General features: G+C 34.8%; 1 protein-coding gene across 4 annotated transcripts in view; it reads right to left on the bottom strand.

The window, feature by feature from the left end:
* The window catches only part of Tmtc2 (transmembrane O-mannosyltransferase targeting cadherins 2), a 386,771-nt gene that overhangs the window by 184,026 nt on the left and 185,632 nt on the right, over positions 1–17,113 (bottom strand). For all 4 annotated transcript variants that reach the window (XM_020186707.2, XM_074084059.1, XM_074084058.1 and 1 more), the window contains exon 3: positions 11,551–12,379. In XM_020186707.2, the coding sequence (XP_020042296.2) occupies positions 11,551–12,379 (829 nt within the window). The remainder of the gene's footprint in view (positions 1–11,550; positions 12,380–17,113) is intronic.

Here is a 17,113-nt window from a genome sequence, read left to right as displayed (position 1 = left end):
TACACACACACACATATAAAGTTTACAAAGAAAATTCAAACATAAAATACTGCAATTTCATTTTCTGATGTTTCACAAAATCGATGTAGGGAGTGGAGCTTTTTAAAGTTTTTATTTTATGCTAAAAATCTAAAGAAATTATATCTATCTATATCTCTATATATTCATTAACTCTCCTCACAACTTGGTATATACTACCTTTTGAAAAATTAGCTAAAAAGAAAAGTGAATCTGCTGATATTAATATTTAATTTTTAGCTACTTAACATTCAGGTGTACATGAGAAATCATGCTTCTTTGGGTTATTGTATCAATCTTGTCATTTCACTAGTAAAATTAACACAGCCACCAAAATTGGTAAGGACTCTTTTAAGACTCTTACTTTCACCTAGAATTTGTTTTCACCTTAGAACTTTAATGTATATATTTAATTTCTAAATCAAAATCTCGAGTAATATATAAGGTCTGCCAAAATTGAAGCAATTAACTGCAATATGTAAGGGGGAAATCCTAAGGTATCTTTACACCAACTTTGAGTTAGTTAATTGTTTAAAGTCAAATTGCTATTTTTAAAATGGGGTAAAATTGAAATTGTGCCAGTATTCTGTCTCAGACAAAATACAGACAAAAACAAGCAATTAATTTATTTGTGCCTAATATATGATGAAACTGCTTCTATTCAGATTATGACAATAATAGGGCTAATTATGTATAAATGTCATTAATATATCCTAACAAATAACATTAAATTAGCCTCACACTGGTACTCAAGGAGACTATTATCTCAGCAAAGTAACATTCAAAAGACTTAAGAAAAAAAAACTAACAGATATGCTTGTCTGTCTGGTTCCAAAGTACTTTATTTTTTTAACCAATATGGAACACTTGGATTCAAATGTGCTTTGTAAATGGTATGGCCAAAAGAATACTTCAAATACATGCCATTTTTAATATAATGCTAAACTGTGAAATTTCAATGTAGAGGGAAAAGAAGCCAAAGAAGGAGAAAGAGCCACTCAACTACATGAATTTAAGATGAATAGAAATATGAGGAGTTCTTTATTATTATTATTCTGTTTTAGAGCAGAATGCTTCTTCACTCCATCTATCAGTAATGACATTGAGGGAGTGGTCTGGGCATTTTACAAATTACGTGACCATCTCTTCATATGACTACAGGGAAATAGGTGCGCTTCTCAACTTAGAAGAATGTGCTTTCTTAAAATAACTATCCTTGGCAAAATGCAAACATAATTTTAAATGTGTAATAAAATAAGACAAAGTTCAAATATTGAAGTGAGAGGAGTAGATAAAATTTAAAGGCCATGTTTCATTGATAAACAGAATGCATATTCTGTAAATTTATGTGTAATTCTAATTCAGTTCTTTCTCTTATTGGACTATTTTTGGTTACTTCAAATGAATCTGTAATTAAACTTATAACTAATAAGGAAAAAAGTATAAAAATGAAAAGATAATTTAAGATTTCAATAATATACTAATACTGTCTTGACAACATTCTCAGTCACTATAACAGCCATCTTAATATTATAATAATCTCATGTCAGCCCAGTGCCTAGTTTTCATTTTAATGCATCTAAGAGCTGTTCCTTGGCAATTTACCACCTGCAATGTCTACCATATTTCTGATTTTTGTTTTATTTTATTATGTTTTATAAGACAGGGTATCGCTATGCAACCCAACTCTCCACCCCTCTGCTTCTGTCTCTCAAGTGCAGGATATAGACATGTGCCACCATGACTATCTGGCTACTATATTTCTAATCTTTGATATGAACCATGTTTGCAAGCATAGCCCAGATCACCTGCACTTGCCCTCACTCATTAATTCCTCATTTGTGTGAAACTTTTTCCATGGCTTCTCCAATAAAACTGCCCTATTCGTAACACCAATGTGCTCTATGAGAAGTTTATACAAAGACAGGTAATATAATCATATTTTCTAATACAATGACTAGATAAGAAGAATTTGGGAGTACTAAGCATTAAAGCTCTCTTTAAACCATGTTAATAAAACCTTTTCACATCAGTCTCACTGCCAAAAGTAGTTAATAAAATACTTGTGAATATATACATTAGAATGCCATAAGCATTGGTTCTATTTATATAACAAACAAACCAATTCAGTAAAGGATTTTTAGAAATTCTTCATGTATGTTTGATTTCACAGCCAAACCAGTATGTTTAAATTGATGGCCAATTCGAAAGAATATTTGGGTTGGCTCTGAGTTCTTATTGGTGATAGAATTGTTTCCAAAAACAAGACCTTACAGCTTGCTTCTGTGATAATTGGGATCATTTGCATTTGGCTCACGGCTAAAAGATAAAGAACCCTTAGAAAGGCCAAGAGTTCCTAGACAACTATATTACAATTTCCAAAAAACTCCAGATAACTGAAGAGAATTCTAATTATTCCTTTTAAGTTTCCTTTATCCTTTTATAATCTGATAGCTTATCATAAACTTTATCTCACAGCAGATCCTGTCACCTGTTGGATGAGTCTTGCTACCAACTGAGTGAATCCAGGTTAGTCTCCTGGTTTCATTAAAGGAACTTTGATGTAGAAATACCAAACAAGATGTTCAAAACCTTAGTGTTAGAACTAGTTCAACTGACAAATTTGGGTACACTCAAAAAAGGATAAACAAAGTAAATATCCTTCAAACTTATATACATAAATCCACCTTTATAAAGTTTAGGACAACACTACATCTTTTGTTCAGTGTCTCAAAGCAAAATTAGATTTCAAGCTACGGTTGCATTAAAGATTTCAATGCGTATTACAAAATATTTTGTACTTGTAGCTTCATATAAATAATGTGAAACACTAGTGAAATTGAACAAAATCCAGAAAAACTTCACTAGAATTAGCCCCAAAGTGAAATAACTATTTGCAAAACTATGAAAGAAATTAAATCAATAGAAAAACAGTCCATCCATAAACATGAAGTCTCGTCTATATTTTAAGGTAAATTCTATCTGACATAGAAGAAAAAGATAATTCTAATTTTATATAAAATCTTTCAAGGAATATAAAAGAGGTCATGATCGCAAATGGATTTTACAAGATTACAGTGGATTTATTTTAACACCAGAATATGACATCACTCTACAGGAACTTTCAATTGATGATACACTGTAACTAATTCCTGGGTTTAATCCAGGAATGTAAAATGAGATAAACATTAGAACATCTATTAATATAAATTATCCAATTAATACAGGGAGTGGAGAAAGCCTCTAATCACCAATAGTAATTCATATATAAAAATTTAAACCATAAATAAGAAGAAATGCTACTGGTAAAAGTTATTTACAAGCCTGGAATGGTGATGAACACATGTAACCCCAGCATTTGGGAGGCTGAGACAGGAGGATTAGCTGGGCTACATAGAAGGACTCTACCAAAAAAAGGAAGGAAGGAAGGGAGGGAGGGAGGGAGGGAGGGAGGGAGGAAAAAGAGAGGGGGTGAGGAAGAGAGGGAAACTATCTATAGAAAAACCTATAAAATGAGTATTGATACAGTTGATAGAGAATTGTCATTTTTTTAGATATGAATAAACTGCCATCAATTCTATTTAACATTTTAATATAGGTTCTAGGACATATTAAGGAAAGGAATTTAAGTGAATTGAAAGAAAACAAAACCTTGAAATAAGGAGAAGTATAGGAAGGTCTTAGAAGGCACTGGTGAGACTCTTCAGCTCTGTAATAGGTAGCTATAGTAATTTGTTTTGTTTTATTTTGTTTTAGTTTTCTGACACAAGTCTCACTAGGAAGCCCAACTGGCTGCCTATGTGGGCCAGGATGGTCTTGAATTTTTCAATCCTCGTGCCTCAGGTTCCAAGTACTGGGATTACAGAGCTGCACTACAATGCCTGATTCAGTATTATTATTATTATTGTTATTATTATTGTTGTTATTTTGGTGGTGGTGGTATTTGAACTCAAGGCTACATTTCTTGAGCCAAGCCTCCCCTTTTTTCTTTAGCTATTTTCAGGTGGGGTCTTCGGTTTAGACCTCAATCCTCTTTCCTATGGCCTCCATATATAAGTGGGAATAACAAGCACACATCACCATGCCCACCTTTTATATTGAGATGGGTCTTGCTAATTTTTTCCTGGGCTGGCCTAAAACTGCAATCTTCCTCGAGCTCTGCCTCTTCAATAACAGAATTACAGACATGACCCACTAAACCAGGCCCTAAGTAGTACTTTTCAAACTTTACAGATATGATTATACACAAGTACATGAATATTTAATGAATATATTTCTATGAATATTTAATAAAAGACAAAATATTAGAACATTTTTAAGAAAGAAAAATATGGAAATCAGAAATATTTAGTATCTATTTTAATCATATGATAAAATGTTCTCAATTTTTTAGACTATAAGTGCTGAAAATACAACCTAAGATAATACTAATATTAGGATTCAAAGTTTTCAAAAGTCCATAAAATAATAGGAGTTTTTCTATAGATAATCTCAAAACAGGGTCAGCAGTTTGTTAACCTCTTCATCTGTAACAGGCCATAGGACCACCTGCATCAAGTATGCTGTTGCCTGCTTATTTTATTTTCCCACAAAAGTGTATTAGTAATGTTAAACTGGCAGAGGCCACTATGGGAAGGGGACCAGGAAGTAGTGAAGAGGTCTGGTGGAGATGAACCAATGTGGGTTATAATACACAAGTGCATGGAAGCAACACTAGGAATCTCTCTGTATAGCTATCTTTATCTCAAACTAGCAAAAATGCTAGGTTTTCCTTATTTTCTCTTCAACAAAATCAGAGAACAAGAGGGAGGAACAGGTTCTGTCTGGAAGGTGCAGGGAAGGTGGCCCAAATAATGTTTATAAATGTAAGTAAATGTAAAAATGATAAAATTTTTAAAAAAGTGTACTAGTCACTGGAGCTGGGACAACAGATAAAAACATATGTCCCATTTCATTTTTAGAGGTATGAGAACCATATGCATTTGAACTTATGTGATAATTCCTTCCAAACTGAAAAAGAATCAAATATTTTTAAAAGTCATAATTTAAGTCTTATATTTTCATCTTTTTTAGCCAATAAGACACATTCATTTTATTCTTGTCAGTTGCGTTATTTTATTTTTCTTTTTTCTACTCAGTAAAGAGGAGATGGACTGAGAAGATGAAACACAGAATTTCTTTACCCTGTGGATGCCTAACTTCACTTCCTACCATTTATCTTTCAATCAGCACTCATATGTTCTTTTACCACTAGCTTTCTTCTAGCAAGTCTCTCAAGAATAGGAGAAAATCTTTGTTTTAGTTGCTTTTTACAGGCAAGCCAATGTTAAAATGTTTACAGTAGTTTTCTTTCCTTGGTTGGTTAATTTTATGTTTCTTAAAAATCTGAAACTCTTTGGAAAAATTTTCCAAATTTTCTTCTCTTGGAAGTATCACAACAAATTACTAAGAAATATAATAATATTTATTACACAATTGTGAAGCTAGCTGGTTAATTATAATTCACCATAGTTAAACAGGATACTCATTCAGAGCTTTGACCATAAAAGCCACAATTAATTTGTCAATTTCACATGGCTTAAGGTTTAGATTTCAGTTAAATTTTGAGTTGTTTCTTAAACAAAATATTCCTTCAACATACTTATTTCTTGACATTTAAAGTAATGGGAACTTGAAATACAGCTATCAATTTCATAGTAATTCAAGAAGGAAGAAAAATTGTCAAACATTACTGAGCAGAAACAACTACTTTGTCTGCTTTTCTTTATCTACAGGTAAAAATAGTCATTTGTTTTGGGGAGAGTGAATGCAGAGTGCTTGGGTAATCATCCCGACAGTTGCACCATTGTATACTGTGTATACACTGTATACCTTTTATATCTATACTGCACATTGTTATATTAGAACTGTGCAGTAAAAACAAATTTCAATTTGTGAGATTTTGCTCAGATTTTTAAAAAACCTGCTTAATTATTCTTAACTTTTTTTAAAAAATTGCTTTTAATCAAAGTCACAAGTTCTCTAAAGCAGATGAACAGAAAACTGATTTAATTTTCGTAAATGCCAGAATGTACCCCTACCCAGCACAACAATAAAATAAAAAAAACTTAAAGTAACCTAAAAATTTTGAATGTCTTTTAACATACCAGATATGCTGTTATATATATATATATATGTATATCAATAAATATAATATATAAATATGTATTTATAAATTATATATAATACATATATAAATCATTCTTTTTCATATCTATGTACTCACTAATCTATCTATAATAAGCTTGTTAGTTCATGAATATGACCTGAATTAATAAGGAAGTTTGTAAGTAGTTAGTTGTGGAGAAGAGAGGTGTTAAGTTTGAGATACTTGCAGGTCTCCCAGTTAAAAACTTCTCAGAGATGAGGACACTGGGACTATAATTTAGAAAGTCAATGGCACATTTACTAAAATCATTCCCCATACCACTGACTATGTGTCAGGGAATGCTCTAGATACTACAGAAAGGAGAAATTACAGTCAGGTTCTAGAAGAGGCAAAAACTGCAGGAGAAAACTCTATGGAAAATGAGAGTTAGCCAAAACTGTATAGTCATAGGAACAGAGATCAATGGTGTCAAATTCTAAACAGGGATCAGGACACTTGGAGATTTAGATGAGACCAAAGGCCAAACAAGAAGATATACATTTAACTGCTTTGTAGTGAAGTTAGAAATGCTTTTTTTCAAGCAAATATCAATTGGTATGGCTTACAAAATGTGTTCTAAAGAGAAAAAAACCTCAAATACAATGTGCCTTCTTCATTAAGGCAGTCATCATAGAAAATTTCCTCTTTGCTAAGCACAAAAATGCGAAGAGTCATTGTGAAATCAGCAAACTACAGTAATCAAACATATCTAGTATTTTCCTGACATTACCAACCACGTAATGAGACAGGACTGGTGGTTTACAAAGTCTAAATCAGCTATCATTTCTTCACCATCCAGATTTAAACCATAAATTAGCAGCACAGTCACTATGACAGGCTTTACCCATCATCATTTGCATCCAATCAGTTAATGACTGGCAGGTGTCTTCAGGATCCATTACTGAAGGCAGCAGTTTTAATGTACAATGCTTCATGAGGCTTAAATCCTATCCTGTTAAAGCACATGAAGACTCCACAATTTGCAAATGCTTTCAAAGAAAGAGAGCTATTTGTAATCTCAGAAAACCTTCTAAAAGATTGGTTTTAAAGTGTTTCTAATCTTTTGTAAGGCTCAAACAACAGATTAAGAAAAATGAAGGAAGATTACTGTCAGTCTCATAACTGCAAAGGAAGTAACTGCTGTCGGAATTATTATTAGCATGTTATAAATAGAAAAATAAGGAACCTGGATTCAAAGAGTTTTGCCTGTATCAAAACGAAAGCACGTGTCACAAGAAAGCAGTTCTGGAATCCAAAACTAATCCAATTCTATCACTCTCATGAAGCATCCCACAGTACCTGGTGTACAGCATAATATATTTCACTTTTGCCTTACCTCCTGCATGTGCATTCTACGTCTAAACAGATTATAAACTCCTTAACTAGAAGAGCAATGACCATGACATTTACTAATGTAAATGTCATTACTGTATCAGGCAATGTCATTACTGTGCATATGGCATTTTATAATGCAAAAACTCCCAGCCTCTTGTATCATATATTGTAGAATATACTGACAATACATACAGACAATAATCATATTAATACAGAAAGTGTAGTATGTCAAATGGTATAAGAGCTATGAAAATAAAGAACGAAAGAAGATAGGGAATTCTGGATAAAACAGAGGCAGAAGGGCAGCAGTAATTCTTAGCAGGATAGACAATGTTATATATAACATCTTACATTTAGTGCGATCTTTGGCCGACCAATGGAGGTGAAGAAGAACACAGTGACATTTGGGGAAACACATTATACCAAGAAGCAATGACAAGAGCAAGAGCTCAGAGGTAGGAGTTTACCTGGCATGAAGAGTCACCAGCAGGGCTGGACTGGAGTAAAGAAAGAAAAGGCTGCTAGATATAAAGGAACATGGTGGTGATTGTATGATTTTATTTTAAAAAAATAACCTAGTACATGACTAGGGGTGGTAGAATGCCAGACATAATATGACAAGTTTCTCCAAAGGGTCACTAGGGTAGCCAGCTAAATGTAAACTCAAAGGATATGACAATAGAAACAGGATTTCAGCTCAGATATTAAAAAGACTGGAAGTCGTCACTCCCATTCTTAAAACATGAAACATTAAACACACTGAAAATCAGTGAAATGTCTTGAAATCATCACTCAACCACCACCTTGAAGTCTGGAAGGACAAGCAATTCCAGATAGTCATGGCAGAGGAGAGATTACTTAGAGCAGGAGCTATTGGAGACAGAAACTGTTAGGAACAATTAACTGGAAATTTTAGCCAGTTGCTTTAGTTTCGACTGTAAATAGTCAAGAAAGATACTCTCCTGGCTCTGGCAAGGGAAAGGGGAGGAAAAAAAGTCCTATGAAATATACCCAGAGCATTCTCCACACAAAACTACTTTCTAGGAGAAAGACCTTACTGAAGTCTGTCCTGAGCTATGGGGGAAGAACCACTTCAACCACTTCTAGTCTCATTGTCTCAACTAGAAGTGGGACACATGGAAAGCCAAGGAGCAATTATGAAGGTCAATAGCCCAGAGAAACTGAGATTTAGTCATAAGACAACAGAACACCTATGTATGTAAGTGGAAAAATGAGATCTATTGAAACTACTCCAGGACTGGAGGGAGGGGTGATAAAGGAGAATGATGGAGGGATGGATGGCTTCAACTACGATATATTGAAAGAACTTTTGTAAATGTCACAATGTGCCCCAGTATAACAATAAAAAAAAAAAATAGAACACCTCTGGCCAAACCTAAACAGCCCAAGTATAATAATAGTGGGTTGTAGCTGAAAAAAATGCAACTGAGTCTTTAGGGAGGTCCAACTGTAACAATGAGAATAAAAACAAGGACATTAGAGGATCTTGACACCTCTGGCAACTAAGACTACAGCAAACATTCCAACTCTCAGCCACATTAACATAAAAATTTACACTAAAGCCACAGCTGGTGTTATAAAACACATCATGTCTGACTTGAAATAAAAAAATGACAAAGAGACTGGGGGCATGGTTCAAATGGAACAGCACTTGCTTAGGAAGCATGAGTCCCCCCAGGCTCAAGCCTAGTTTTGCCAAAAAAGGTAAAAAAGAAGCGGGGTTGCGGTGGGGGCAGAGCAAGATAAAAGATAAGAAACTAGAAACGGAGATTTCAGGTAATTTCAGGTGAAATACAATTGTGGCTTGGGCCATGGCTAATAAAAAGTGGTCAAGTTCTGGATGTATTTCTGAAGACACAGCAGAGAGGAATTACTGATGGAATGGAATTGGGGAGGGAAAGTAAAAAAGGAAAGATGGATGACTCCCAGGTTCTGCCCAGAACTGCTGGGAAGATGGAGTTACCATCAACTGAGTGAGTGAAGAAATGACTGTACATTTGAATCATATCACTAAAATAGTGTATCCAGAATCATAACAGTCAACAATCATAATAGTCATCTAATGCTGAAAAACACCTGAGAATTTAAAATACCTAAGAATTTTAAAAACTGGAACAGAAACTTATGACCTATATCTGAGTATATGTCCTCTCTGTCTTTCAGAGTAAGAAACTTTAGCTGGATACTTGGTTTCCCAGAATACAGATAATATTTCCCAGCCCTCCTTGTAGCTAGGTGTAGCCAATGGTGTAAGCAAACATGGTGTGTGTAATTTCTGTAATAAGCCTTAGAGAGAATGGGTACACCCACAATTTGCCCTTTCTCTCCCTCTTCCTATCAGCTGTGGTGCTGATGTGATAATGAGCCATCGTGGACCACATGGACAGAGTGACACCACTGAGATGGCAATGGAACAAACGAGAAGGAGCAGGGATTCTGAAGACCCATGGCGCCATCTTATCAGCTCTGAGCTGCACATACTTAGATTGGCACATGAAAGAATACAGCTTCTATCTTATTTAAGCTCCTGCTATCTTAGCCCTTTGTAACAGTACCTTAGCCTGATATTTAACCAAAAATTTTAATAATAAATCCTCAGAACAACCCTGTGATGCAAATAACATGCTAGGAGGATTTTGTTTTAATTCCTCATCATGTTTCTGTTTTAAAGAACGAAAAAGTAAGTTGGCAACAGAGACTAGTTTTATATACTTATATCTACCAGTGAAGAAGAACTAGCCGAATATTATCCTGCAATAACTAACTGCAACAATTTCTTATAGCAAAATTTGGGTTCAGGCATTTGATAAACATTGCACTATTCACTACCTAGAAAAGTGACAAGACAATGATTTTTCAAAGAGAACTGAGGAATGATATGCTATCCACTAGTTCAACTTTAATGCTTCCATTTTCCATTAAAATCTCTGTAATTTATGAAGAGTTAAAAATAGAAACAATTGATTCCTTGGCTGAAAGAAATGTGTAGTTGTCCATTCAACTCTTGACTTAATTTCTGCTAATCAGATAAGGATGCCAAAGTTGCTTTTGGGTATCTTGATCTTTGGATATAAATCCAGATATATATTAGTAAGCCATTTCCATGTTTTTGAAACAGTTTTCCATCTTTGCTATTTGAATCTTGATGCAGAATTGTGTTGGGAAGACTTGAAAAATCCAAGTTCAAATGTCGCACAAGCAGTTATAATTTAAAGGGTAAATTAAAAATGATTTATGAAGAAAAAGATAATCTAGCACTATTTACTCTGATGTATTTCTGCACTAAAACTGTACACTTATTTTCATTCAGTTGTTCTCTCGTTCCCATCACCAATTAAATTGCCTAAACCAGAGTAATCCATTTTAACTGCTTCTGGCTATTCACTTTACTTTAAAAGAAACTAGTTTCTGCTCTGTCGATCGATTTTGAGATTTGCTAAAATAATTTTCTAAACCAAAAGCAATAAAGGAAGGTATAATCAATCTTCTCATTCTATAGTGAAAAGTTTATTTTCCTAAGTGACTTAAGAAATCTTAAGAAAGAATGTGTTAACTGCTTGGCAATGGGCACCATATTTAACCCCTGCAAAGCTAACAGTGACTCCCGCCTCCATTTGCACACACTGACATCTGGAAACAGAATTCCAAGTTCAGAGGTAGCCTTACCTCTAGGTGGAGTGGTATTTCCTCAGGCAATGCTTAGAAAAGAGAAGAACTACAGGATACTTAAGTGAGATAACCTGACCTGTTACATGATGAAAGAGATGTCTATTAGCAATATCTTATAATGAGGAAAGCAAGCATTTTTCTAAATTCTCTGGACAGACATAATTAAGAACATAGGAAAAGACTTCCCTGTTCCAAGTATAGAATGCTGCATATGCCTCTAATCATCTTACCTTCTTCTGTAACATTGCATTTCAAGAAGCAGAGATAGAAAAGGCCAGAAGTATAAATAGACCAAGCAAAAGCATAAAATAAAATATTACCTTTAGCTGGGTTTACTTTTATCCCTGACCTATATAGCATTTCCTCATTCTGCCAGTCTCCATTCCTGATCGCAGTCTTGAGTCCATAGAAAACAATTAATGTTGCTGTAGCATAAAAAATCAAGGTCTTGAGAAACCGCTTTTGGACTTTGACATAAAGGGCTCTGGCACCCACTGTAATCAAGAGGCAGAAGCCCATACTAGGAATATATAATACTCGCTCTGCAATTACAAAGCCAACATAGAAAAACAGGTTTGTGGCAGGAATAAAGGGTATTATCAACAAAGATAAAGACAGGACGACAATGTTTTCCGTAGAAGGGAGTTGTGTTCTTTGTGACACATTATTTTTAATGCCATTTTCTACTTTGGATGCAAAGCTAAGCTTAATCTCTGAGTTCTGGTACTCCACATCTGAATGGCAGCTATGTCCATTTGCATTCGGCTTGCCATTTGCTACAGCTTTCCCGTTGCATTCTCCTTCTAAGCTTGGGCTCTTCAAACCATAGTAGGCCAGGAGAAGGAGTCCAGTATAGAAGGCCACAGTGTGTAGGTTTCTCCAATCACAAATGGTTTTGAGCAGAGGCACAGCATCCATGGACCAGTCAAAACTGAGTGTATCTGGGCACAGCAACAACCACAGGTTCTTGGTTGGCAAATAGAAGAAGGTGAGCATGCGAGCCAGGAGGCTATCCGAATCAGCAGCAGGGTTGTCAGAGTTGGAAAAGCTTGGTGGTTTGTTTCCCATCCAGTATAACCGGGCACCCAAAAGGGAGGTTCCCCAGAAAGTTAACAAACTAATGCTGAGAAAAAGAGACAAGTTCTTCCTCTGAAACCAAAAGAGAGGGAGAGAAATAAAGATCGTCATCAATACAGCGTGGGAATATTTCACTTAACATTAAGAGGTGACATACATTTTTAAATGGCAATTAAAACATAGCATTATATCTACTACATGATTCCTTTCTCATCTCCTTTTAAACATGCTTAGACAAATTTTAACCTCAAAAAATTAATAGTGGAATCCTAATATATAAGAATCAATTTAGGAAGTAACACATATGTTCATGGAAGCAATACAAGGAATCTCCCTATATAACTATCCTTACCTCAACTAGCAAAAACCCCTGGTCCTCCTTATTAATGTTCATACTCTCTCTTCAACAAAATTAGAGATAAGGGCAAAACAGTTTCTGCCTGGAAGCGAGGAGGTGGTGGGGAGAGGGAGGAGTTAGGGGGAAAGGAAGGGGGCGGGGGAAAGGGGGGAGTAATGAACCAATCATTGTGTGCACATATGAATAAAGGAAATATAAAAAAAAATTAATTGTGGAATCCTAATATATCTTTAGATGAATATCTTTTTTTCCTTGATAAAATACCAATAACCAAAACTTCAATGTCTTGATCTCTAAAAAATGAATTAAATAGTGTTGGCAGGTCAAAATGAGAACACAATATTACAATACTTAGCACTGTATGAGATACAGCAGGCCCCAAATAATTGTCTTCTTTCATTTTATAATTCAGGCTTTGTGAGGAAAACAAAGAACAGACATATCAAAAAATATGGGGCATGGCAAGTCTGCTCAAATCTTAGGCGTTAAGGACGTTTAGCTATGTGTATACCAGTCTCCATTTCATTGTCTTCAGTCACCTTACAGAAATGTAGTCACCTTACAGGCTGCCTCATGCTGTTAACACCAGCATTTAATAACACACCTCATGTGTGTGAAATTTTTCATGTTGGTATTTTTTAACAACAAAATGAATAATGGACTTACTTATTTCAACAAAAGGAAGATTCTCAAAGGAAGCCAAAGAACATTCATGTTAATGAGAATTTTTTGGCAAACTCCTTCAATCTAAGCAAGAATATCAGTGATGGAGTTGGCCTTGATGGCAAATGCACACCTTGCCAGCAATCAATAATCAAAAGGATCATGAGTTCAAGACCAGCCTAAGTTACATGAGATCTGGTTTGAAAAAAAAAAAAAAAGTTGGGCACGTAGCTAAGGGGTCGAGTACTTGACCAGCATATGCCAAGCTCCATTTTTGATGCCCAGCACAAAAGAAAAACAAAAAGAACATAATGACATCTAACAAAGTAAATCTTAAAATGACAGTGGTAGGAGGGGAAAGAATGGGTAACATATTCCAACCCTAATAATTCACTGGCAGTGTGATTTCTTATGGGAAGCATTCTAACATTGCATAAACTGTCTTACTCAATTATTCAAAATTAATCTTACAAAATATATGCAAAATATTACATTTAAAAAACAACACATAAAGAGCAATATATCAGAAGATGTGCAACTCCAATTAAAATACTATGTATTGAAAAGAACTATACACCAATTCTTTTCAGGCTCCTTCTCATCCACCCTAACACTAAGTGTGAGGGTGTGAGCACTGCTCATAGATACTCTCTCCATCTCTACTTCAACCTAACGATGTCAGTGAGGTTCATGACTTTAAACATTACCAATACATACAAATGACTGAATCCACCCTTCACCTCCTTTCACCCCCATTGTTGAGTTGCCTATTGGACATATTCACTTGATTACTGTGAGCATTTAGCAATCACTTCAGTTATTGTAGAAGGCTGAGGAGGCCTAACCAAAACACCTCTCCAAAAGATTGTGCATATAAGCTGAATAATAGCTATTAGTACCTACAGCCATTGAGCTGCTATTCTTAACCTTACCATTTATATTTTACTGACCATCTCTATATTTATTACAGAACTCGTGATTTCATGCCCTCCCCAAACTAAATAACAGAGTTGCTACTTCAATCATCCCTATCCTGAGATTATGCTAATACTACATAAAGGTTCTTCTTCATAGCCTCTTTCTTTCCTTCCTTCCACATTCTAGTCACTATCAAGTCCTTTAAACTTCTACTTCAAAATGCATTCAAACTCTGTCCATTTCCCTTCGTCTCATCTGTCCCAGTTGTCAAAGTGGGAATATCACAAATTTTTCTCACTGGAGACCCTGGCCTTTTAAACACAAATTATTTATTCCCCTATTTTAAACTCATATACGAGCACACAATATTTCAACTCATCAGTGAGATCTTATCCTAATATCTTTGAAGTTCTTCTCTCTACAAAATACAATGTTTAAATTCACTGACCACCCTCACCCAGATTGTAGTACATAATGTCCCTTTTTACATTCCCAAATTATTTTGAAAACAAATTAAAACCCATAACAGGGGTTTACTCTGAGTATAAGAAAAGAAAAGTAAAGGAACAGGAAGTGAGAAATAAAAATTCAGAATTAGGAAAATAAATATCATAAAAAGATGGAAATTGTGGACAACCCAAAGAGTAGAAATATTTAACATCACATGATAATAATGCCAAATTCACAATAACTACCCTAGTATTTTAAAAGCACAGAGCCTGGCACCAGGTGGCTCATGCTTGTGATCCTAACTAGGGAGGCAGGGATCAGGAGGATCACCAATTCAAAGCCAATTCTGGGCAAAAATTCACAAAACCCTACCTCAAAACACCCAACACAAAAAGCGGTTGGTGGAGTGGCTCAAGTGGTAGAGTGCCTGCCTAGCAAGTATGAGGCCCTAAGTTCAAACCCCAGTCTCACCAAAAAAGAAAAGAAAACCATCCATGCCACACTTTAGTTCTTGATTAATTCATGAAATGCTATACTGAATTTTAAATAGTAGGAAAGAGTAATATCAACCATCATTGATCCTTTTTGGGGGGTATGGGCTAGATTAAGTTTAAGGTTTGCCTTAAACTTCCAATCCTTCTGCCTCAGGCTCTCAAGTGCTGGGATTACAGGAGTGCCCACAAGCTCAGCTAATCTTTAATTTCCAGGTCTGTCCTGGCAAAATGAGACAGTGAAAAGCCTCATTACCACCTAGGAATAACTTCTGCAAACCATTCAATAGCTCTTTAGATATCCCACCCATAAAAAGGCCCTAAAATTTCTGCATTTTAGAAAAAAAATGACAAAAAGCCATAACTTAAAATTTGTTACAACTTGGTAACTCATATAATTGGGTACTCTTAAATTACACAAGGGAGATACATACCATTTGGCAAATATAAAGGAAACAAGACATCACAGGTAAAGAAGATTCCTCTAAGGAAATAATTAGACCCTGAATGCATAGCAAGACCCCACTTTGAAAGTGGTACCCAAAGCATTCTATTAAAGAGACTGGGAAGGTAAGGAACGAGGAAGAGAAAAAGCACACGAAAAGTAGTTATAATCAGGCAAGAAAACCAGAAATGCAGGAAAGCCACATGGGGAAGGGAAATGGGGTCAGATATCTGCTAATCATGTAATTCAAGATGAATTTAGTTATAACAATTATATAAATTTGATTTTATTCTTTAAAGATAGGCATGTCATACCAGGAAAAACTATTCGATCTTGAAATTTTAAATAAAAACATCTTTAATATTTTATTAAATTTTAATAATTATGAAAATAAAACATTGAGATTGAAGATGTGGCCAGGTTATACTGTAGGCTGAGGCCAGCCTGGGCAACATGCAGAGACTCTGTTTCAAAACAAAGCAATAACAAGGGCTGAGAATGTTAGCATTGTGATAGTGTAGGCTTAGTATGAGCCTGGTAACACACATCCACACAAATACAAAATAAATAAAATAAAATAAGTCATGGGTAATGAAAACTAGTCAATAGTAAATAAGTTTAATTATTGAGAAAGTGACATAAAATGAAAAACAAGAGTAAAATACTGACATTAACTAATGTAGGACTTCTAATTAAGCCTGTATAAAGCCTCTATACTTAACTGTATATTTCATAAATAGTTTCCCATTTAAACAACTGACATAATACGAAGGCACCTTAAATTCTGAAAGAAGATGTTTTCAAACACTTGTTCTAACTTGATGGTGAGGTCTACAAGGGTTAAATAAAAGGTACAGTTATGGGAAAACTGAACCCCTAAGTAACGTTGATATTAACATGTTTACCAGAGAAGAGTTTCTAAGGCCTTGTGACCGATTTCCACTTTTAACTATCAGCCTAAAGTTGCAATTATAACTTTCAAGTCTCTTTAAGGCCTTCTTGTAGAAATTTCTAAATATTTATCACCTTATGAAAAATGTGATTTCAATAAATCCAAATCTCCCTGGTAATCTCATTCCCTAATCCTGTGATGCTTTCTTTTCTTTTATCTTGTTTTAAAGGCATTAAAAAAGTTCAGTTTCTAATACAGTACCTATGCTCTAATCTATGGATTAAATTAAATTAGAAAACTTTTATTGAAACATAAATTTGTTTTAACATTGTTTTTCCTTTCCTCCTTGAAAGGGGATCTCTCTCTATGTTGCCCAGACTAGCCTCTAATGCAAAATCCTCCAACCCTCAAGTCTATCGACTCAGGCCTCCACCTCAGCTCCTTTAATGTTTCTTTGCTCTTGGCTTGGTGAGTCAAACTTATTCAATACCTGGGTGTCTAGATAAATAAGCCACAAGTATTCCAAAGAGTTGAAACCAAAGGTTTAAAAGCTTAAATTAGCAAAAATCCACACAAAGAAGATAAACAC

Source organism: Castor canadensis, chromosome 8, assembly GCF_047511655.1.
Source record: "Castor canadensis chromosome 8, mCasCan1.hap1v2, whole genome shotgun sequence".
Classification (NCBI taxonomy): Eukaryota; Metazoa; Chordata; class Mammalia; order Rodentia; family Castoridae; genus Castor; species Castor canadensis.
This window is presented reverse-complemented; position numbering and strand designations above follow the sequence as displayed.